Genomic DNA, 25,020 nt, shown 5'->3' with positions numbered 1-25,020 from the left:
GCAGCAGGGGAAATATTTTCTTTACTATGGTGATGCTCTAAATTCCAGATGCTTTCTGTATGTTTATGCATAAAAGGAGTAGTTATGTACAGTAGAAGAGCATGCTATAAAGCTGTCCTGATGAATCAATTTATAGTCTGGATTTTAAATAGCATGCTGTGAAGTATCTTTAAATCTCTGACTACGAAGGAGCCCAAGTTGCCAAAATGGATGCTTATTCAAACATAACATTGTACTATCTTTGGCTACGTGCATTAGATCCATTGATGGGTCCTTGTTTTCAGAGCATGTGTCTAGCACAGGTTTTGTTAGCAAAAGAAATTAAGATGCTATATTTCACCAGTTCTGTTACTCTCTGTACATGATGACTTGTAATTCAGAGAGCTATTTTGCTTTATGTGTCTCAGTAGACAATATTCACATGCGTATTTAAAGTGACCCGTAGTAGGAAACACTGGGGTGTTTTAACAGAAAGGAGTGTATTTATGTTAAGCAGTGCGGATGTGAGAAAGGGGACAATTTTGAATGCACAAAATGACTTTCTATAGGAAGCGGAATTTAACTGCCATTTACACCTTCAGGAAAAAAAAAAACCAAACACAAAGAAAAAACACAAAACCTGAATATTGCATGGTCCAAATTCAAACCAAATAGAAGTTTTGCAGTAACAGTCAGAAGTTTGCATTAACTGCCACCCCTGTTGAAAGTTTGAGTGGAAAAGCTGAGGACACGATCCTGCACATCCTCTGCAGACCAGAGCTGGTGGAGCTCCACTGAGAAGTTTCTACAGCAGCATAGAAGCCACTTCTTTGTACTGTTCTGTGGATGTTTGGCATTTAACTTTCTGATGTTTATCAGTCCTTTTGCTAAAGAGATGAATAGACATTTAATAAGCTGCTACTTTTTTCAAAGAAGAATTGAGTCACATGGTGGTCCCTAGACAAAAAGGAAACGAAAAACATGACTCAAAGTATTTAAACCTAGAAAGATAGAGCCCTTAGTTAGATATCATCACCATGAAGAAATATATTAATAACAAGAGAAAACTGTTGGTTAATTGGCAGGCCACAGACGCCTAGTTCCTATTCACTCTCATTCATGCTAGAGGGATGTTAGCATCCAAGTGTCTCTGTGGACCCATGAAGGTTTGCTTAGTCTTGTTACCTGTAGTGTACATGATGTGCCACCTTGCTAAAATTTGTTTCCATCACTTTCTGTCTTCCCACAGCTGCGAAGTTAGAGCAGGCCCAGAGTTCATCACAAGATCTTACAGGTTCTACCACAATAATACATTTAAAGCCTATCAGTTTTATTACGGTGGCAATCGCTGCACAAACCCTATCTACACATTAGTCATACGTGGCAAAATACGTCTCCGCCAAGCATCCTGGATCATCCGAGGGGGTACGGAAGCTGATTATCAGCTACGCAACATACAGATCATATGCCACAACGAAGCAGTAGCCAAAAAATTGAGTGAGTTGGTGAACCATACATGTCCTGGATTTATACCAGAAGATAGTCCCTGGGAGCAGGATGTGAGCTACGATTTGCTGAGAGAAGAGAATGGCTGTGAATGCACCAAAGCTCTGAATTTCGCCATGCACGAACTCCAGCTGATCCGTGTGGAGAAGCAGTACCTGCATCACAATTTGGACCACCTTGTGGAAGAGCTATTTCTTGGAGATATTCATACTGATGCTACTCAGAGGCGGTACTATCGCCCCTCTAGTTACCAACCTCCTCTTCAAAATGCCAAGGTATGTGTCTGTATTATATGCTCTCTTTTTAAGGTGCTAGTGACAAAGCCCATTCAGCTCTTCTGAGTCAGCGCACTAGTGTGACCTAAAATGTAGATGTTCTTCTAAGATAAGAGCTGGATTGCAGCCTTACAGGTGATGCAGCCAATTAAAAAAAAAGATCACAGAACGTATTTCATGAGAATAGCAACTTTTCTGTGGTTTATGAGACTGCGTCAAATGTGCAGAAAGAAGTCTGATGAACTAAGGTCAATAAAGGCCACTCTGAAGATGGAATCAAAGACTTGTATGCAGAGGTGGGAGTTGGTGGCTGGGACCACAGCTGTGGGCTAGCAGCTGAGAAGAGAGAAAGTTTGATAGAGGAGTGAGAAAGGACAAGAGAAACAGGCATCAGTGGATGCTTGTGTAGTTGCAGGGGTGCCAGGGAGAGAGGTAATCAAATTGTATCAGCACATGGCAGTTGGGTGACCCATAACCTGAAGAGAAAAAGGGGAAATTGGAAGGCAGACACATGAAAGGGGCAGCACAAAGGGGAAAAAATACTGATGGGCTGCGCAGGTCATGGATCCAGACGCAGGCACACACATTAATGAAATGAAAAACAGGTGAATTCTGAACGGGGCTCTAATTCCATTTGATAATTCAGTTTTCAAAGGGGCCTCAAAGTGCCCTCAGCTTCATTGGGAACTGATCAGCCCATAGTAAGTTAACCAGAAATCAAATGGGAAGAGTAGACACCGATGGCCTGTAGCAGGAGGGCTGTCAATCGATCTTTCCTGGTGACATTTCAAAGGCAGGCGGCGATTGGAACCACATTGCCGGCTGCTGCTGCTGTCGACGTGCTCCAGCCGGGCGTTGCCGCAGCATCACTTCCAACTAATGGGTTATCACCATTTTTCATCATCTCGTCGCAACTGATTCAAAAATCAGCGGCAGCTTATCAGCAATAGCAGGAATCACAACAGGGGAAGGGAGAGTTTTGATGAGAAAGCTTTGGCTTTCCCTTCCATTCAAAACCATCCGCCTTGGGTTGCGTCTGCCTCCTGCGAACATCAAATTTCAATAGTTCAGGACTTTACAGGATCTGCCTTTAATTGTTTTAGTAGCCTGGCCTAGGGGTAGTTTTAATCCACAGTCACCTGTGTCTCTGTATGAAAGCTGCTGTCATGTCTTGTCATTCTTATGCTCTCTTCAAGTGACCAGGGACAAATTTGTGTTTTCTTTTTAAACATGTCTTCCCAAAATGGAGAGTTTCAGCAGCAGCAGATGAACAACAGCACATTCCTCATCAAAATTTTACTTTAATTAATTCAAGCAAGCACATCAGATTTCTCTTTGCTTGTTTGGGAGTGAGGGTTCTTTCCTAAATCTCTTCCTTGCAGGTGTCTGCAGGTACAAATTATCTGACACCAGCTAACTGTTGTATCAGTTCTAGAAAATATGGTAGATCTTTTTCTGACCACATGAAACAGAGACAAAAATCTCGATTTAATTCACCCTAGCTGATAATTTCTTTCTGGTCATATGTAGTTGTCTTATTATGGGCTGATAGATAACGTAGTAAATGCTTACACTTCCACCTTGTAGTAATTTCACTACAGTCAGAATGATCAGGTGTACTGTCAACCAGCTCTATAAAAATAAGACTTTTTGTCCAGGTCTGCTGTAATTTTAGGACACACTGGTAACGATTTTCCTGCTTGTCTCTTCTGCTGCTGTAGCATCGCTTTTTCCCTCTAAAATATAATGCCTCTAAAATACAATGCTCAAATTTAAGGGATCAAATCTTGCAGAAGCGGTCTCTTTCTTGAACCAGATTAGCTAAATAAACTTAGAGAGCACCGAGAACTCTCATTTACATTCACAAAGTCCATTATTTCAGGCATGATCCAATCCATTCTGACCTGAGTGTGTGACACCTCTGTGTGGGAGGTGAGAGCAGCCTGCCTGGGTCACCCCGCACACCGTTATCCCGCAGTCCCACGTGTCTTGATGGGCAGGTCCTGCCCGAGGGTACCCGTGTGCTCCGATCGGGAAGAGCCTGCGGTGTGGCTGCCCGGGGAGGCTTCCATATCATGTATTTACAAGAAACGGAGGAAGGGAAAAGCAAACAAGCCAACTAGTTATCTCTTGGTATTCATGAAGTACGGTGCTTCAAAATATATTTTTTGGTAGCCAGGTCTTGGCTGAGGCTGAATTTATGACACTGGAAGCCCATTCCTAGGAGTAGCGTTGGTTCAGAAAGTACTGTTACTATAGAAAGCACAAGTTAACTCTGAGTACACCAAAATACATTCAGGTTCCAGCTCTCTGTGATGAAACTGCTGTAGTTTAATAAATGGGGACCCCAAGTCCTGACTTGCAGGCCACCGCTTAACTCCCAGTTTGTCCAGTTATGACTTCTGGAGAGTTACGATTGCTCTGTTTCTCCTCCAACCATTGCCTGCAAGGCCTGCTTGGCTCCCACAGTGTATATATCCAGCATGTGGATTGCTGGGACACCAGTCTCAGCTGGAGCCTTCAATGGCAAAAGATGCATAGGCTTAACACAAGCTTAAAGTATGCAACAGCACAGCTTCTCTTTGCGTTTTTTGGTAGGTTCCTCTTGCTCAGGTTTGATGTGATATTTCTTTTTTCCCAAGAGAAGTTGGGCCTGCTGATACTAGGCTTTCAGCATGATACAAATAGCAGTACCTGTGAAAAATGAACCCTTGCCTCAGCTGCCATGAAAGACTTCTGGGTGTTGGTCTGTACCTAATCTTGAAGTTCACTATACCAACAGGTTCGCAACCCAGCCATCTGACCTAGTGTTTGCCAAATGTAGGAAGAATAGTGAGATGCTTTCTTTTTTTTTTAAAGCCCAGGCAAACATACTGCTGAAAGGTTATAACCCTTCTTCTTTGAACTCTTTTCCTTTTCTAATTGTTGCTCCACTGGGACCCAGCTGAAAATGAGTTTAAATGCTAAATTGAGTTTAAAGCTACAAGTCACAGACTCCTCTGGAAACTGGACACCATGAATAAATAGAAACATTAAATCAACTTGTTTTTTTAAGGTTTCTACAGTCATACCAAGAGGTTGGGGAGGCCAGGAAATTGGTTCTGAAGTGAATCAGGTGTATTGTGTGGAATCTTTCATTTAAGGCTTTTTTCATTTCCTTTTTATTTACTTTTATTTTAAACTTATAAAGGCCTGCCTAAAATAAGTTAAGAGGATTCACATTTTGAGTTAAATTTATAGTTAAGCCTCTATATAGAAGAAAGTTCCACCCAGCTCAAGAGTTTACACAGCCTGTAAGTTGGATGTGGTAGCCACATTCATTACTTATGTGGTTGAAATGAATGGTAATTAAAAGCAAATGATTGCTGGATATGTTAGGAATGCCAAAGCCACATGATCAAGACTTTAAACAAATAGAATTGGACCTTCTCCAGATTCCTGCAGCGATTTCACCACAGGATGGTAAATCAAAAGGGCCGTCCAAAAACCAGACAGCTTTATGCTGAGCTACAAATGTGAATAAATTCACAGATTAACGTATCTCAAGTGTTCATATAAAATCAGGGAGCTTTTAAAAATATATATGTCATCTCTTAAGGCTTTATGAATTCTCTTAGATAAGAGCATACCTTAAACAAATTCCTCCTGTAAAATACATGGAAGTTCTTGAGTGCAGCTGATGAATAGGTCACTGTATAGATTTATCTTAGCGGTTCTCTAGCCTTGCTCAAGATACCAATTAAGACTTGCTGATGAACAGGGCTAAACATCTTTGATGTCTCTTGATGTTGCAAGTTTCTCAAAGGATTCAAGCTAGTGCAATATGCAATAAAGGTGTTTTCAGAAATATCTGCTCTAAAACTACAGGAAATGTGTACAACAGCAATACTGGGACACTTATTTCATGTGTAATTGCCTCAGCAATAGCGTTTTTAAACAAAGACCTCCTTGTGCTATTTTATCATCTGACAGAGTAATGGGAAAGATGAGGGCAAGGCAGTGATGACCGGTCATTCTAGTTAGATCATTATTTAGGAATAATAGTCTAGAACATCACAAGAAGCCTAAAATGTGCTCAGATAACCTTCCTTCTGCCTTTGCCATGCTCAAACATTGGCTGACCACACACTTTTCAGTAAGGCAAAAATGCAATTCCAATGGATCGATTCTCTATTACGAGTTTATTTGCCGCTGGGAGCTGACTGCCAGCAGCACCTGGCATTTGCAGCTAATACAGATTCAACGTATGGAGACTGGTGCTTGGGCTTTGCGTTAGCCAGGCAGTGAAAGAACAAAATGCACAAATTTTTTTGTGCTTTTGAAAATTTGGGTCTTCATCTCTTTGAAACAGTGACTTCATCTGTAGGGGAACACTATGTACTTGAGGACCTCCCAGGGAAAGGTAAGCATAAGTTAATAAATAGATGTTAAACATGTGAAGCATCTGAGAGAAATATGCAAAACATTATCTCAACCAAAAAGTCAAATTCTTGAGGACAAAACTCCTTTGTTTGCCAGAATACTTGCCAATACTTGCCAATACAAGCCAATACTTGAAGGGGGTTTTTTGTTCATTATTACTTGCAAAAGACTCGTGGTTAGGAAAATTATGAGGGTAGCAAAGAAAGAACGTCAAGAAGAGTGTTCAGATAGGTTAATTCCACGTTTGTGAACAATAACAGCGCATGTGGTGCCCTGAAGAGATAAGAGAAGCAAATGGCTTCTAGCTGAGCTTGGTCCTTGCCGCTCTCGGCAGCACTGTTGGCTGTGGCCTAGCAGAAGAGTGCTCCTTTGAAGGTGCCACTCTGCACTTACTACCTACATCAGCATTAGTGCTAGGCAAGGGCTGAAGGAAAAGGTTGTGAACCTTCAAAGTCTAAGCGTCGCTTTTAAAACCCTATTCATCTTTGCTGACTTAACTATCACTGTTTGTCCTGCAACTGCAGTGAAAGCCTGCCCCAACACAAATACGGTACCAGGGATCAAAATTAACTGTTCGGTCTAGCAAAATAAAACACAGGCCTTCAGATCAACTCAACATGAGTCTCTAAACTACTGACACCTTCCTTGTTGTTGGCATCTAACCACAATTGCTTCATCTTTTGTAAGAGGGGAGGGAGGACTCACTGGTTATATTGCTACATGGTTCAGAGGGCTATATAGGTTGCTTTTTAAAGGCATAGTAAACACATAAGGCAGCTTTATTTTGGAATACTCTGTTACTGAAGATGGACATTCAAGCTGTCCCTTTGGGTTTTCCAGGATTTTTTTTGTTGATACTTCCCAAAATATTCATGTCGCCATAAATTGGTATCATTTTAATGGGATAGATGACATGCAAGCACATTCATCTGAGAAAATGGCTGATGTTCTCTTTGTTCTTGTCTTTTCCCCAGGCTAAAGTATTTTATATCAGAAAAGAACTACCAGAATGCTTTTGCATTTCAAGTCAGTTGTGTTTATTTCAGTTTTATGCAGGGTTGTGCAACAGAATCGACATCATAGATGAGACAGTTGTGTAATGGTAGTGCCTTTGGATTCCTTCACTATCTTTCCCTTCATGGGAGCAGTTAATAAAATCCATTCCTCAATATCATAAAATATATGGTACACATTTTCAGATAAATCTGAACGTATCTCCACCCTCCTTCCTGCTTGCAGCTCCTCTGCTCCCCACCAAAAGAAATCCCAAACTGACAACCCTGCAAAGGAGTTACCTCTCTCTGCAGCATTTCACTTGCTTCAAGATTTTTAATTAAAGTTTTAAATCTTTGTTATTCTTCATTCCCTTTGGCAGGCTGAGTTATAACTGTGTCAACCATGCTTGTCAACTCCCTAGAGCCAGTCTAATGCACATTAGCCAACTCGGCTTCATATGAGGTCATGGAAAGCCTGCAAATTATCACTTTTGTGGTGGAGAGAGATCGTAGCCATTTGTTAAAGCGTTGTCTTGGTCTGCAGTTATCTAGAGCAGTGGAGGAGCAGAGCTTGATACTATACTGAGCAATTCATAGAAGTGTCCTTTCTGCGGACTCGGCTCCTTGGCAATGTGAGGCAAAGCCATCCAACTTTTTTTGTTGAGTCAGAAGCATTTCTTTGAATTGACATTCTCCCAAGGGTTTCCATTTGCACTCATCCTGGGAGCATTCTGTTACTAACACTAAAACCTGGCACCTGGTTTTCTCGGGGTGGGGGGGAAGGTTTAAAGGGTCCTGACCAGGCATGCCTTGTTCCAGTCCCATCTAGCCCTGCCCGTGACACACGGTATTTGGGTGGGTGTGAGAGATCATTGCTGAGCACGGCTTTTCTTTCCCCTCTTCTTCAGTGCTTTCCCTCATGATAATACATGCATTCACGTGGCAGGGGTGTGCTGCCCCAGCTTTTGCGACTGTTGGACCCTACAAGACCCTCGGCCACCAGTTAGGTCTGTAACTGCACACGCAGTTCAGGCTTGAGCCTCTGCTTGAGGCAACTTGATGGCTGGTCCCTCAGCACACATCTACCTGCAACAAGGATATGCTGGGTGCAACATGCCGGGCCCGGCCACTGCTACGTGGCCCATCCGGGGACATTGCATAGCCAGTGGTGTCAGACAAGCTGGCCACAGGATCCAGCCTAAAAGAGAAGCCCCTGATGCAAAAGCAACACAACCTTGTGAACGACCAGCGCCTGGGCTGCCTCATGCAGGCTCCACAGCTTGGTCAGGAGCTTCTTCCCCACCGATGGGAGGGTGCGGAAGGGAGCCGGGGTGAGCACTGGCGCTTTTGGTAGCCCTTGCTTCTTGCGATAGGCGTAACCTCTCCTTGTTTTCCAGCCATGAACGAGACCTGCTTTCTTGCCACGCGCCGGTAACCAGTGCAAATCAGGGCTGGCCAAAGGTGGCTTTGTATCCGCTGAGAACCTGGCTCTTCCAAAAAGGCTTCCCATGCTACAGCCACCAGCAGAGATGGGGGCGGGGCGGGATGCTTCTACTCAGACAGCAGAAGTAGCGTGTTGTAGAAGTATTATCCATGTCAGTACGTGCCTTGATAAGGCAGGTTATTGCTACAGAAATTTGAAGTGACTTCAGCATGGTATTACTGTAACTGAGCGGAGCGGGGCTGGCAGCAGCCCTTGAGGAGGGACCGGGCCCGACTAGCAACGGTGGCGGGGGGAGGGAAGGGCCTGCTTCGAGTAGCCACCTCCAGTATCTGGGCCTGAATAAAAAGCGAACGCTGAAAGGCCTGAGCCCCAGGGGAGGAGTGACAGACAGAAGCCACTGCTCTGCCAAGGGTTTGGGGTTAGGTTTTGGGTTGGCACTGGCGTTGCTGGGGCGGAAGAGGGGAGCGGGGAGGAGTCCGACGGCAGCCCGGACGACTGCGAAGAGCGTGTGCTTTTCCGTCTCGCCGAGGCAGAGCTGATACCTGTATCTTTCAGCCCGGGTAAGGTATAGAGGGGCTGCGTCCGCTGCGCAGTGGCTCCAGGTAAACACAGAAGGAGAGATGATTTCCCAAATTACTTTGGGAAACTGCTGGGTAATTTCATGTAAGTTTAAAGACTTTGCAGGTGTAAAACAAATTGCTACTGAGAAATCTAATCAGGCTCACCACTTCTCCAAATTGTCTGCTACTTTTCCTTAGCCCCAGTCAGCTCTGAACAGCTGCAGTCCCACATCTGCCCCAACATCCGTCCTCCTATAACAGGAGTTTCCATATTTTTGGGTGGTTTAGGAGCTTACTATACAATGCTACGTTCTATGCTTTTGCTTTCTTAATGTGTCTGGTCTGGTAAAATACCAACTATTTGCAACTATAAAAGATGAGAGAGAGTGCCTGTCAGAAAATAGTCAAAACTCTCCATTAAAAATACAAAAAAAACCCTAAAAATTATTTTCTAATTTTCTTAAAAGGAAAAAGCAACAGTGAAAAATACAGTCAATTGTTAAACATAAATTACTCCATAATTAAGTCCAATTGCCTCATAACAAAACTAGATCTTTCTCTTGTCCATTACTTGGACAAAATTTGCTTTTCCAAGAAAAGTTGAATACAAGAAAACAAAATTTTGCTTTGTAGCTCTCTTCCTCCAGACTGTGTATACTCAATGAGATATTTTCCCATGTCCTTTTAAAAATAAGAATCTAATGAAAAATATCACATTATCTTCTCAGCCTGTTCTGCTAGAATGCATTGCATTCTCTCAGACTCAAAGTGGTCTGAGCAATGAATCTTCCCTTAAAAAACAGTAAGGTATAGTTGAGATAACGTTAATGTTCCATTATGTAAATAGACAAATATCAGAATAGCCATCTATTATCATTCTAAAAGAGAAGAGTCGAGTTACAATTTGAGCTGTTTCAGAGAAATAGTGGTTTAAAATTTTTTTATTGAAATACAGACACATTTTCAGGATATAAAGAATAAATGGATAGATACAGGAGAGAGCAAGTATGTTTGAAGAAGTTGTTTAGCTGAAAATAACTATATTTTCACCCCCCTCTTTACTATTAGTGCTTGTTTGTTTTGTTCCAATATACAACTTGCCGTATATCCTGCAGGTCCTCTCCTTGATATTAAGCATTGATTTCAGCTTCTGCTTGAACCATAAGGAAAAGGTAGATTTTCTGTAAATTTGTTTGGTCCCTAGATGTCTTATTCTGTAACAACAGCATCAAAATACAAAGGTGTTCTAAGAAAACTAGAACAGCTTCCAAAAAGATGTTTCTAGGTGTTATTCAAAGCTCTTTTCACCATTGCTCAGCGAGCATCCCAGTCGTGTGATAGTTTTTTGACCTGGGCCATAAAAAACACTATGAATTGATTAGAGGCAAATTAGTCCTAGGCAGCCATAGAATCCCATAGAACGTAAGAGAAAATTAAACTATGCTGAGAGGATTTATGTTTCTGACTATCCACAGCAATTGGGGAAAAAGATCAAGGAATCTCATCCTTGTTTGCTTTTTGTATTAGAAACCTCTCTGCTTGGCTTCCAGAGCTCTCTGGCCCTCTTACCACTTCAGCTGAGGCAGCAGGAGGGAGGGATAAGGAAAAATGTTGGTGGAAATGTTCAGATCACAGACTGTTTTCTCCCCAAGTAAAAGAACTGAGTTTCCAGCCAGAGGTTCAGGCTTATTTCAGCCCACATGGCTTCATGGAATAATTCAGAAAATGGCTCTAAAGGGTGAGGAGTTGGGGCTCCACGGATTCGGCATCGCAGAGCTGGAAGGTGGCACCTTTCATAGGAAGAGACCTTCCAGTCATTGGGCAGCAGCCATTTCAGGGGCCAGTCCTTTTAGCAAAACTCTGCTATTCAAAGTATTGCATTGTACACCTCAGATAATCAAAACATAGAACAGATGTTCATCCTGAACACTGCTCATTTTATTGCTTCTTAGTTTATGTCATGCCCAAATGAGCTTTTTATTAGAGAGTACTTAATCGTGTTTGGACTCAAATGTCTTCTGCCGCTGTTCCCTATTTTCTTTGAACGTCTGTTTTTATAAAATAATCTTTCCCTAAGACACATGGAGAGGGAGTTATCTGCAAAGCCTCAGCTAGTGTAATTAAGAGCCAAGAGCAGCTGACCTGAAAAAGCAACAATGAAGAATACAGTCAATTGTTAAACATAAATTACTCCATAATTAATTCCAATTGCCTTATAACAAAACTAGATCTTTCTCTCGTCCATTATGTGGACAAAAATCACACTGAGAGAGTTTACATGTGGCATATTCTTCCATTAAGAAGTTCATAACTCTGTGAAAGATGATAGTATCACAGCAAAAAAAAAAAGGTTTCTGTAAGCTTAGATTCAAGCACTGGTCTCGGGGAAGCGATGCATTCAGGGTATGTATGTGGTGCATGAGCACCTCATACGAGGTGCATGAGCCAGCCTGCGAAAGCTGGAAGCCTTCTGCTTCCATCCTCACCACCCCAACCTCTCCCTGTCCCACTCCGTTTTTGTTGCACAGAGTGTTCGTTCACCTCAGCCCCTTCATCCAGGCACACTGTCAGTAACTAGAAGGCTGGATATTTCTTAGCAGCGCAACTGGCCAGACCTTCAGAGCTGATGCAAAGACTTCGAACTAGAGGGGCCGCACAGAGTTACAGCAGTTCAGGACCGCAGAGGTCCAAGACCCAGATGAGCTACAGGCAAGTATTTATACTGCTAAACTTCATTTTGACTTCCATGGGTTAACTTGGACTTTCCTTGAGTTTGCCCAAGGAGTCACCTCCACTCACGCTGTAATGACAGCCAGCATAGTCACACTGCACAAATTTTAAAAGCTTTGGGAATTATGCCTCAGGACATGAACCCACCCCTGATAAGAAGAAAGGGGCTGCTCCTATTTTTTTTGCTCTGTGGAGCTCCATGGACCTTTTTCTATGCACTGTGCTGCTGGCCACAGCCAAGGGACCTGACATACAGCAGGTATGACCAGTTTGCACCTTCTGCACTCCCAGTATGATGGACAAGACATCAAACAATGCTAATACTCCCTGCCCAGCATCAGAGCCTTGACTCATAATACCCGTGGTTTTTAATGTTGTAGAGTGAAGAAACCTAAAATCTCTGCTAGAAAAATGGCAGAAAGAACTTTTGCTTGACAGTGCTTCCTAGTCAAAAAAAGTAAAAAAAATAACATTGCTGCAAATAGGACTGATTCCAAATCTGCTTCTTGTCCATTCAGTAGACCTGAGAAACAACAGAGGAATCCCACAAACAGCCAAGGGTGACCAAGAAGACAACAGGCTGGGTTTCTGTTTGGTTTTCTTCAGATTTTGAACAAGGGCAACAGAAACCACCCGTTCCCAGGTTAAATTGCCTTGGCTCACAAACTGAGTGTGGAGGACAGGCTCCTGAGAGGGAAATGTGAATACAAACCAAACCCCCATACTGCTCTGCCAGGGTCTCCTCTATGAAATAAGAGCTTTCAACTTCACTTAAAGAGAGAAGGGACTGTAGCAGAAATTGTCTCCTACTATTGACCAATTCATGTTTAGTTTTAAAACACTGTCTTCTCCTCACTTTCTTGCTTCACTTTATGTGAGTGGGGCAATCACAGCAATAAAGTTAGTCATCAGTGCAGTTTATTAGCCCTTAAAATGTTAGGGAGCAGCAAGGCCAGCCTGCCCCACGGCAGGACAGCCATGCTGGAGAAACGAGTGCTTGACAGACACCAGCATCTTCCCTTGGCCTGGATCACTGCCAGGTGTCCATGCAAGGCAGCGGCAGCATCTTTTGGACGTCGATCTCCAAGAAGAAAAAGCGTTATTTCTATCACACTTCAAAAAACATTCGCTTCGCTGGTGCTTTGGTTGGCAGCGAGTGGAGTCGCACGCCTTATCCAACAGTTTTCTTGCAGCACCGGCAGCGCTGCCCAGCACAGGGCGGATGCTCAGCTTCTGGCATCCCCGTTCACAGCTGGAGCTGAAGGGAAATGGGGCGGCTGTGCCGCTGCCTGAGACCTGCCAAGGCAGTCTCCACCTTTTCCCAGCACCAGCTCGTTTCCAATTCATTTATAAGTCATCTGCCCCCCAGCAATCCCAAGCCACAAACCACCCAGTAAACCAGACCTCTTTCTGGAGAAAAAGACTGACGTCCTCCGAAGAGAGCGAGAGATTCAACAGACTGGTTTCATAAGTCCCAAACAAGCTTGCAGATGAAACATGGTGAGATTTTATTGTAGGCAAGAGGAAGGTGGACACGGGACTTTTGTCAGATGGTATTTGAAGGTTTGTTCCAGGAATAGAGTTACACACATTTTTTATAATAATCATTACTATTATTTTATTTTTAATCATATACAAGCCCCTAAAATTTCTGTCTGCTTTCTGACAGTTCAGTGTCTTTATTTAGCCTTCTACCAGTCCTGTCCCAAACAGAAGACCTGTAATTGTCTGTGTTTGTATGAAGTGAGATTGTCACACAGGAAGGCCACACAAGAAATCAAAATAGGAAACATGACTGGATCTTGGTTCCTCTCTTGGCCATCAGAAAATCCAAACTGAAACCTGCAATCTCAGAAAATGGCCCAGATTCACAATCCTGATGCGTTATCTGTGCTTTCAGTGTTCAGGGGAACCAGATGTTTTGCACTAGCCCCTGCTGTCAGTTACTATGGAACAAATCTGTACTAACTTCACCAGTTGCAGTTAAATGACTCAATTAAATGTTCTTTGTATTTTCACTAAGATACTAATGGCCCTTGCACCTGCTTGCAGAATTTAGCTGAAAAATTTATCTTAAAAGTAGTTTAAAAGCTCCACTGTGCAAAAGAACAGCATCCACTTTAATAACATGCTGACATGTGGTTCCCAGAAGACCATATGTTTTGGGGTGGAAGACCCTCTGGAGGTCACCAAGTCCAACCTCCTCCTCAAAGCAGGGCTGTTGGCCGAGACTGATTCAGATCAACATGAGATACATCATTTATAGTTATTTTGCACATATATCATTATTCTACATCCCAGGGATGTAGAACAGCAGACTTTTCCTTGATTTCACTGACTTTTGGTGTCTATCTGGTCTGGGGCAGGGAGGCAAATATAAACCCTGTTTAATACGTGTGGAAGGGATATATTGCACGAGATGTACATTGACTGTGAAGCCATCTGAGGTCATATTATGCAACCAACTCAGGGCACTAATGAAGGTTGTGTAAATGCCTCCCCTAAAGTGTGCCGTGAGCTGAAGGCAGTGGGTGGAGAAACGCTGACTCCATAGCAGCTCAGGTGGACTTTACAGTATGAGTGACGAATATGAGCATTTACGTTATGGAGGGAGCTCAGAGACATCTCAGAAAAGAGGGCTGGGAAGGGGCGTAAAGAAAAAGTATTTGTATAAACCTGTCTCCCTGATGGCTGCGTGGGGAGCTTCAGCTCTTAACTCGGTGCATTCGGAATTGCACCTCAGGAAAACACCTCGTAGCTTGACCAAGGTGGATGTGAGTAACCCACCCAGTGCATCCCTCTCCCTCCAGGAAGGACTGAGTGTCCTTGAAAGATGAAGGTACAAGCTGCCTGCGTGGTCTTTGCCTTTCACTCTGAGTATAAGCCTGCTTACAGCTCTGCGCGCAGCCCCTCCACACACCACCGGCCGACTAGAGAATCTGAGATGCAAACAAACAGCACATCACCAACCCAAAACGGGCACTAAGTAAAACAGGGAACGCTGCATTTATTCTTCTTGATCTAATTATTTGTTATAAATTGAGATAAAAAATTCATTTTGCAACCCTTTATTGGTCCATAAAATTTACTGCAAAGTTTAGCAAAGCGGAGACGAATGCTAATGCTGCTGTCTCTCTTGCCATTGAAAAAGTGCAAAATACGGTTTGAAAAGAGAATAGCGAAGCCAAACTCTTTTGCCAAGAAGACAAAACCTTGCAGTGGTGGAAACAGCCTTAGGAACAACATACAAGTCTCTGTATACAGTTTTATTTTCTGATGTCAGGAGTTGGAAGCCTCAGCACAAAATTCCCTCCCCTCCTGCCAGGGACTCAGAGCCTGCGTGCCCCTGGTAAATCACCCCCGGCACCCACGGACAGGGCTAGGGTACCCGGCCCGCAGCGGTGAACCGCCGTGGAGCCCAGCAGGCGCCACGGACCCCGTTCCCGCTGGAGAGGGCCATAAAGCTTTCACCGTGTCCGGTGGTAGCTGGCCACGTCGTATGCTTCACAAGCTTGTGTTAGGGCTCAGAAAAGCTGAAAAAAGTTTAAAATTGCTGGTTACTGTTCTCCCAGGCTGCTACCCAACTGAAAAATGTACTTAGGACACCCGTGTCCATCTGCGGTAACCAAAGTTAACAATTAAAAGGAAGACAGATGCAAAATAAGAGCTCAGCAAATGTACTCATTTCTAACACAAGAGTTGCCAAGTCCCTAGCACAGTAAATTACCATCTGCCAGCTTCTTGTATGATTTGAAGGATAAAGTCAGGCTTTTCTAGATCCCATAAAAAGCTGAACTAAAATGTTCATTTCAGAGAAATGCAGATGAGGGAATTAATCTCCTAACTCCGCTCCTGCTATGCAGTCTTATACATACAAAACCAAATGGTGCCATGTTTCAGGTGCTTTGAAGGGTGAGAATCTGCAGGAGAGCATTAGGAAGATAAGAAATAACATATTCCTTAAAACGCTGAGCTGGTGTCACTTCAACACGAAACGGACGGCCTGACTCACCGCCCTCCGTCACGGATAATGCCTAACGAGGGTTTCTCTCTGCTTCATTTCAGAACCACGACCGCACGTGTATCGCGTGCAGAATCATCTACCGGTCGGATGAGCACCATCCTCCCATCTTACCCCCCAAGGCAGACCTGACTATAGGGCTACACGGAGAGTGGGTGAGCCAGCGCTGCGAGGTGCGACCGGAGGTCCTCTTCCTCACTCGCCACTTCATCTTCCATGACAACAACAACACCTGGGAAGGTCACTACTACCACTACTCCGACCCCATCTGCAAGCATCCCACCTTCACCATCTACGCCAAGGGACGTTACAGCCGGGGAGTGCACTCGTCCAAAGTGATGGGCGGCACGGAGTTTGTGTTCAAAGGTAGAGTGGTTCACAACACTGGGGGCAGAGGTGGTCACGTAGTTACAGACCAGAGCAGCGTTCACTTATAACAATTTGATGGCTGATGATTTCATTCTGTTGTTTTCTGGAATTAGTCATTTCTTGGGAAGCTCACAGGCATTGTGTGAATGCCCAGCCAGACTGTACAGCTGCATGGTATTTCGTACCGATGAAGCGTTTGAGGCATTTGAGATCATTTGACGCATTTGAGGCAGAGATCTTTAAGTACAGCACAAGAAAATAAGATTTCACATCACTAAGTCTTGGAGTTCTGTGGCCGGACTTCAGTCATCTAGCTAAGTGTCTGAGATTAGATCTGTGTCCTAGGGCTCATTCAGCAGAGAGAAAAAAGCACCTTCAGAAGGCATTCCAGGTCATAAGTCGTATAAATCATTTTCTGGCAAAGATAGATACAGCAGTGTGGTGGGTTGACCCTGTCTGGATGCCAGGTGCCCACCAAAGCCACCCAGTGACTCCCCTCCTCAGCTGGACAGGGGAAAGAAAATACGAGAAGCTTGTGGGTCAAGATAAGGAAAGGGAGATCACTCACCAATTACAGTTCATGGGTAAAAAAAGACTCAACTTGGGTAAATTATTTTAATTTACCAATTTCATCAATCAAATCAGAGTAGGATAATGAGACATAAAATCAAATCTTAAAAACACCTTCCCACTACCCCTTCCTTCTTCCCAGTCTCAACTTCACTGCTGATTTTCTCTCCCTCTCTCCCCCCAGAGGCACAGGGGGATGGGGAATGGGGGTTGTGGTCTGTTCATCACATGCTGTCTCTGTCGCTCCTTCCTCCTCAGGAGAAGGCTCCTCACACTCTTCCCCTGCTCCAGCCTGGGATCCCTCCCACAGGAGACAGCCCTCCACGAACTTTCCCAACATGAGTCCTTCCCACAGGCCACGGTTCTTCACCAACTGCTCCAGCCCGGGTCCCCCCACGGGTGCCGTCCTTCAGGAACAGTCTGCTCCAGAGTGGGTCCCCCACAGGGTCACAAGTCCTGCCAGCACCCCTGCTCCAGCCTGGGCTCCTCTCTCCATGGGGCCACAGGTCCTGCCAGGAGCCTGCTCCAGCATGGGCTTCCCACGGGGTCACGGCCTCCTTCGGGCATCCCCCTGCTCTGGCGTGGGGTCCTCCCTGGGCTGCAGGTGGGGATCTGCTCCCCCGTGGAGCTCCATGGCTGCAGGGGCACAGCCGGCCTCACCGTGGGCTTCCCCAGGGGCTGCCGGGGAGTCTCTGCTCCGGCACCTGGAGCCCCTCCCGCCCCTCCTTCTTCACTGACCTGGGGGTCTGCAGGGATGTTGCTCTCACATAGTCTCACTCCTCTCTCTGGCTGTGATCGTGCAGTTGTTTTGTTGTTTTTTTTTTCCTGCTTCTTAACTCTGTTCCCCAGAGGTGCTACCACTGTCTCTGATGGGCTCGGCCTTGGCCAGTGGTGGGTCCGTCTTGGAGCCGGCTGGCATCGGCTCTATTGGACACAGGGGAAGCTTCTAGCAGCTTCTCGCAAAAGCCACCCCATAGCCCCCCTGCTACCAAAACCTTGCCATGCAAACCCAGTACAAGCAGCAGTATGTGTCTTCTCATCAGCTTCCAAGGGGCCCTAGAGCAAGTAAGGATGTCCCTAAAGACAGCTCTGATTAATCCCATCACAGTGAGGACTAGCTGTATCTAACTAAAACCCCCCAAGTACTTGGGGAAGCAGCACTCAGTGGTGACGCCACCCGCGTCCCTGCGGCTGAGAAGCCTTCCTGTGCCAACAGCCCCGTAGCACCCGGGGCTCAGTGGCTTTAACCACTCACACAAACATCTCCAAAACATGATGTCCCGCCGTGGCACCAGCCCCAGCGGAGCCTCTGGAAGGCCCAAGCACTCTATGGGCTCTTCTCCTTATTTCAGTTACCATGTGAGAAGCATATAGCTTCTTGCATGGCTCCAATTTAGGAAAGCATCTAACTATAAGAAATAATGTACTACTCTGGGGTTTTCATAGGAGGCAGGAGATACCGTTGCCCATCAGAGCTTTTGCTCTTTACAGCTGCATGCAGCATGTCCCAGCTCAGCTCCTGGGGTGAAATCCAGTTTTTGCTTGAATCTCTGGTTTATGGTATGCCAACTTACCTCACACATCGAGGTCACTAATTTGGTTTTGGCAATTCTACTCCTCTACTCTGCTCTGGTGAGACCCCACCTGGAGTCCTGCGTCCAGCTCTGGAGCCCTCAGCACAGGAAAGACATGGACCTGTTGGAGATGCTCCAGAGGAGGCCAACAAAATGACCAGAGGGCTGGAACACCTCTCCTGTGAGGACAGGCTGAGAGAGTTGGGGTTGTTCAGCCTGGAGAAGAGAGGGCTCCAGGGAGACCTTATTGCAGCCTTACAGTACTGAAAGGGAGCTTCTAAGAAAGATGGAGACAGACTTTTTAGCAGGGTCTGTTGCAATAGTACAAGGGTTAATGGCTTTAAACTGAAAGAGGGCAGATTTAGACTAGGTCTAAGGAAGAAATTCTTCACACTGATGGTGGTGAAACCCTGGCACAGGTTGTCCAGAGAGGTGGTAGATGGCCCATCCCTGGCAACATTCAAGGTCAGGTTGGACGGGGCTCTGAGCAACCTGATCTAGTTGAAGATGTCCCTGTTCCTTGCAGGGGGGTTGGGCTAGATGGCCTTTAAAGGTCCCTTCCAACCCAAGGATTCTATGATTCTATAATTCTAAAACTTTTAGGTTCACTTTGTATAGATTACCCTTTACATCAGCCAGGACTGGTAGAGCCATTGAGTTGAATATCTGTTTATAAAAGCTTAGAATAAAACTCCCAACAAATCTTACTATAAAATGACCTGCAAGAGAATTTGGGGTTTTGGTGTGTTGGGAGGCCTGAGGGCTGGTCATTAGCTTCTGTTTTGGTCAGCACTGATCCATTCAGATCCCCTTTTCTTGATATACAGTGTCAAATGCACACCAGGAAAAACCTCTATTTCGCTTCCATAGGCTCATTCAGTTTATCTTTTCCCAACTTTTTTAACTTTGATGAAAAATAAAACTTCATGTGCCTTAAGCTCCTTTGAAATACAGACAACTTGGAACTGCAGAAGCTGCAGCACTTCTACATTTAATACTGCAAGCTGCAGCTGCTGTATAGATATGAGAAAAAGCATCTCTCTGTAGTCTAGCATCTGTAGTCTAGCAATACTTTATAGTTCATGCAAAAAAGGATAGGTAATAGAGGAAGATAGCGCAGCCATGGTGCTTTCCAGATTTTCCAATTGGAACTAATTATTTCATTAGCTTTACAGGGTAACAGATGTTTAAAAATGATGAAAAATACATTACCAACAGCCCTACTTATGGATTAATACATATGGTAATAAAAAATGAGTAAAGTTTTATTGTTTCTTCTTTTACCTGTCTCCTAATATAACCAACCAGGCTTTACCTGTAAAGGATTGTCTGGAATTTATGAAAAGCTCTGCTTCACCTCTGGCAGAGATATGTGGCCATCAGGCTTTCTTCAACTGAGTTTGTGTGTGTTCTCCGTGAGAAGCAATTACGTCAAAGATGTAAAATGATGCAAATAGGGTCGCTGGCCACACCTGCAATATGAAAAGCCGATTTAAGTGATTTAATGAACAAGCAGAGACAATTCTGATTTCACAGGTACACTCCAATCCGCATGTTGTCTTTGCTTTTGTTTTTGTCCCTCTGCTGATAGCTCTTCTCTTCCTCTCTCGCAGTAAATCACATGAAGGTCACTCCCATGGATATATCCACAGCCTCTCTGCTCAATGTCTTCAACGGGAATGAGTGCGGAGCACAGGGGTCCTGGCAAGTTGGGGTTCAGCAAGATGTCACCCACACGAATGGCTGCATCGCGCTCGGCATCCGCCTACCTCACACCGAGTACGAAATCTTCAAAATGGAGCAGGATGCCCGGGGCAGGTACTTGCTGTACAACGGCCAGAGACCGAGCGACGGGTCCAGCCCCGATCGACCAGAGAAGAGAGCCACTTCCTACCAGATGCCTTTAATTCAGTGTGCTTCATCAGTACCCAGATCTGAAGAGTCACCAGAGGAGAATAAAATAAGGCTGTATAGCAGCAGGGCACCGGAAAAATATCCCAGCGCCCTGGCTCTTGCTTTGGTGTTGTTTATTTGTACTGTGTCGTATTGGGACATTCTCAGCTCGAATTGAAAAAAACTTATTTTTCATGACTACAAAGCCAGGATTCCACCAGACTGGGGGTTGTTTTTCTTCCAAAAGAAAGGGACATTTATTTTCTTGATGCACTTGAATGCCTGAGAACCGTTGTTCTTTTCCTTACTTCCCCCCTCCTCCTCGAATCCCGAACGGCACTCTTTTGATGTTTGTGCTTTGAACTTCATCCAGTCTGATCCCTGGCCTGACATGACTGCACAAAAGTAATTGCACTTTAGGACTGCAGACTTTTGGGGGGAGGGAAGGGGTCTCCTTTTATTATTATTTTCTAACTGCTGGGGTGACGCTATGATCCTGCTTCAGTCGTCTCTGCCATCTTACCGTTGTGGTACTCTTCTCCCCAGCGCTGGATTTCTCATCAGAATTTATCTCTGGGGAAGAGCTCGGTGTCATGCCAGTACTGTGATAGTGGCTTCCCCCTCTGACTTCACAGCTCTGATGTAGATATGTATATAAGGAGGAAATCCACAAAGATTTATCTTGTCATTATCTCACAGCTCCTAACACAAAAAGAAACAGCAAATCAATAGCCCTCTGTTCAGATAGTGCTAAACGGTTAATACCTCTAATTAAAAAAATATTTCAAGTAATTTAAACTATTTTACAATCATTAAGTTGTAAAAATAACCAGTGGTTTAATATTTTCTCGTTCAATTTCCTTAGCTATGTAATTGCTTCGAGGCCTCCCTTTGTATCTAGTGAATAGTTACAACCAAGCCCCTTAAAGCCAGACAGAAGCAGGATTTTTCTGTCAGATGCACACAGCCCAGGTAAGTTGCCGGTGCAAGGCTGCAGGGTCGTCTTCTGCTTTTGTATTCCTGAGGCCTTACATACTCCAGGTGCGGTATTCATCCCTTGGATTTTGTGCAGCCAGGTGGACAAAGTAAAGAAGCACGTGGGATCTAAGGTGTTCTGCAAGCCTATTTAGCAGCATATTTTTAGTGATGTGACCTTATGTAGGAACAAGTAAAGTGTTTCAGCAGCGAGCGCGCCACGGCCCCTAGTAAAACAAGAGAGCAGGCAGAAACAGCCCCATCCATCCGAGAGGGAGCGACTGGACCAGTCGTACCAGAGGCAGGAGCAAGAGCTGCACAAATGCAGCTGCCCCCTCCCTTTTCTCCTTGCGGGACTGTCCAACACCTGCCATGATTTCACTGAGCTTAAATTGGCATTGGTTTGGGGAGCGACTGCTGGGAAGGTGGATAGGCACAGCCCCTCGGGGCATTCCTCAACAAGCGCCTGCCCTGGAAGCCCTCGAGTTTGCCCCGGTGGCAAATATGTCCTTGTGTGCACTGGTGCGAATCAGAGCAGACTCTGGAGGCAGCAGGGGAGATATTTAAGGCCAGCAAGGAGGTACAAGTTCATAGATGAACCATGCTCCCCTGCTTTAATGGGGAGTGAGCTGAGGGCATGGCTAGAACTTGTGGCATTTGGGCTGTGGCTTTTACCAATATACACACGTGTTTTGGCTCGCAAGAGGGGCAGGAACCTGTGTAAGAAACAAGGAGTAAGGTCACGGTGTTCCTTAAGCAGTATCAACAGCTTCTAGCTGCCCAGTCCAGTACTACGGGAGAAAAAAGCTTGTAATATATTATTTTCAGCATTGTAGGAGAAGTATGTCTTGAATAAGGGTGTTTCAGCTCTACATAGATGACTGCCCATACTGTCTGTTACAGCAAAAGCATTCTTTTGAAAACACAGTGACAGCATGGACCTTGCTAGCAAAAACAGCAGGAAAAAGCCATTTGAGCAGCAAATGGCTATGCTCAGGCTCCCTATCTCCTCAAAGTCCATGCCTTGGCAGTTTTTCCAAGCTGGTATCAGCCTTGGACGTGAATTTCCTCAGATGCACCTGGTTTTGAGACAGCAGGAGGAAGGGAAGAAGGAACAGTATCATAGACTCACTGCCAGGTCAGATCACATCTTTCACATTTTTTCCTCAGACAGATGAAAAGTCACGGAAAACTCACTATGAGTCAGGAACAGAGCTCAAGATGGCTCAGTAGTCACTAGAAAAAATGTTCATCCATCCGATACAGATCCTCCTTCAGCCTGCTGAAAAGAGCTGAAAGCCATCTCCCCATGACGAATGCTTTGGTCAAGCATTGGAACAGGCTGCCCAGGGAGGTGGTGGAGTCACCATCACTGGAAGTGTTCAAAAAATGTGGACGTGGCACTTCAGGATATGGTTTAGTGGGCATGGCGGTGTTGGGTTGACGGACTTGATGATCTTAAAGGTCTTTTCCAACCTTAATGATTCTGTGATTCCGTGAATCAGGCACTACAAACAAAACAACAGCTGCTCTGATCAGCATTTCTTGATGGTTTTCAGATCCACACAGTCAAACCTACCTGAAGAGTCAGTTCCAGATCAGTTGCGGGCATGAGGAGCATAGTTTTAACTAGAAGGTCAAGGAGACTTGATTCCTCTGAAACAGAAACTAGAAACCAGGACGGAGTTTGATTTTCTCTAGCTAGACTTGAGTGTTTTATTCAGCAGATTTACACCAGCACATCTCCAACTGATTTACTGAGCTATTACAAGACAGTTCAACAAGTCCTTTCAAGTAATAGCTTTGTTTCTGGCTTCTGTTCAAGACACAGTGGCACGACTGAATTCATGTTAGTCTTTATTTATGAGGATGGGTATGGCATAATGTTCCTCATATCACAGGAGACAAGCTTCTTCCACCACCATTGACCTTTTACACCTTAGGTAGTCTCATCTCTAGAAAAAATATCAATGGCTAGGAGCTGTCAGACCCCGTTCCTTCCCTGTGCAAGTGCCACACACAACTTGGTCCCAGCTGAAATCTGCACATGCTTGTGATGCAGGATTGAAGCTGAGAGCAAAGGAACTGCTCCACAGCACCATGTTCTATACTCATCAGAGCAAGATCTACAGTTTATTAGTGCTTCATGGCTCTCCTGTAAATTGCTTAATGTCAGAAATACTACAACAGTTTCAAGAGAAAGACCTATCTAGTTCTTGCCTCTAAAAAGCACATTCATGTCTCAACGGTGTTTTGAATCACAGACTTGCAAAGATCTAGGTTTCCCAAGGCTTACTGTTACACTAAATGCAAACATGACACAATGTACAAACTGTACAAGAACTGCATTTTTTTTTCAGTCACCTAGAGATGGTTAAAAAGGAAGCACTTGAAAAAGGCCTTCATAATGCATTGCCAGAAACCTGATTTGGGGCTCCTGTAGTTTATTTGTAGTGTTGACCGGAAACATACATTTTATGATCTGGGTTCTTAGCGTATGCTACACCAGCTTCCCTCCTTGTGCCTGTATATTTTTTCTTTATTTTTCTATTAGCCAATACATACCAAGTTGGACAAAGATGTAAGTCTTCAGAGTGCACAGTTGATTTGCCAATCCACGTTCTCTGCAGGGCTTCTCCTATGCTACAGGCACAGAATTAGGAGCTAAGCTTCCCTGATCTTTTGATTTCATCATGCACTAAATTAACTGTTGCACAGCTCCATATACATTTGTGATGCAATATATTCCATTCATTTTATTTCTCCAACCTGACCTCATGTGCTGGCAGTCCTGGCTGCTAAAGAAGCTAAGCCGCAAGTGGTTTAGCAGCAAAAGACCTACAAACTGAGTGATTTGTCCCATACTGAAATGCAGCAGCTTTAAAAAATGAAACAATTAATGTTGGTATATTCAATAACTGCCAGTGCTGCCAGGACAGGTGAAAGTTTTTCTCCCAGTAATATCCTACTTAAGGAGCCACCTGACAGAAGAAATGGTAACCTGAAGAAGTTCTTGGGCAAATTGTTTTAACAGGTTCTATTTAAGGAAAAGGACAAAAGGGATCAGAAAAATCAAAACAAGTGCTCTTACTCTGTTTCTATACCATTTACATATTGTGCCTGCTGCCCTGGTGTAAAATGTCATTTTTATGAAAAGAAGTCCATATTTTAAGATACAATGTTTGTCTTGCTTGAGTTGGAGTGTGCTTGCTTAAAGTGCAGGATTTAAAAAAAAAAAAACAAATCTTTTTATTTTTGTAAAGCTATAGAGGATATTTTTCTTCTCAACTATGTTCCAGATTAAACTGCCGGGGAAGTTTAAGCACTTGTTAAACTATTGATTGAAATAAAAAAGCCTAACTGAAAAATTAAGGATTTTTTTTGCCTCCTATACATGTTATTTTTCTGTTCTGTTGGCTTTCTACCTGTAAAAAATTATAGATGTCACGGAAAGCGATAACCAAAAATCCCTTTGTTGAGTAACTTGTACACAGAAAAGCTCATTTCCTACTATATGCACAAGAAAACATTTTTGGTTGACAACACATCACTAGAAACAGCTCTGATGGATACTGCTGGGATGATTTGGGTTTCACAGCACATCTTCAAGTCCTCTGAATAAAATGGGGGCTGGAAGTGCCCAGCAAGTAGTGACGGCATTGGCTTGCAAGGAGTAGGTTCAGAGTAGCTGTGTTGAGAAAGGGTGT

At 44.3% G+C, this 25,020-nt stretch overlaps 1 protein-coding gene across 1 annotated transcript in view; it reads left to right on the top strand.

Annotated features, from left to right (window-relative positions):
• APCDD1 (APC down-regulated 1) overlaps positions 1-20,516 on the top strand; it is a gene marked incomplete at both ends in the record, with an annotated part of 30,045 nt that extends 9,529 nt beyond the window's left edge. The window contains 3 exons of the mRNA XM_081996436.1: positions 1,229-1,760; positions 15,977-16,298; positions 20,059-20,516. Of these exons, the coding sequence (XP_081852562.1) occupies positions 1,229-1,760; positions 15,977-16,298; positions 20,059-20,516 (1,312 nt within the window). The remainder of the gene's footprint in view (positions 1-1,228; positions 1,761-15,976; positions 16,299-20,058) is intronic.
• Positions 20,517-25,020: the final 4,504 nt, after the last annotated feature.

This window comes from Phaethon aethereus (genome assembly GCF_964289735.1).
Source record: "Phaethon aethereus genome assembly, chromosome: 2".
NCBI classification, from domain to species: domain Eukaryota; kingdom Metazoa; phylum Chordata; class Aves; order Phaethontiformes; family Phaethontidae; genus Phaethon; species Phaethon aethereus.
Note: the sequence above shows the minus strand (reverse complement) of the source record. Positions and strands in the feature narration are given on the sequence as shown.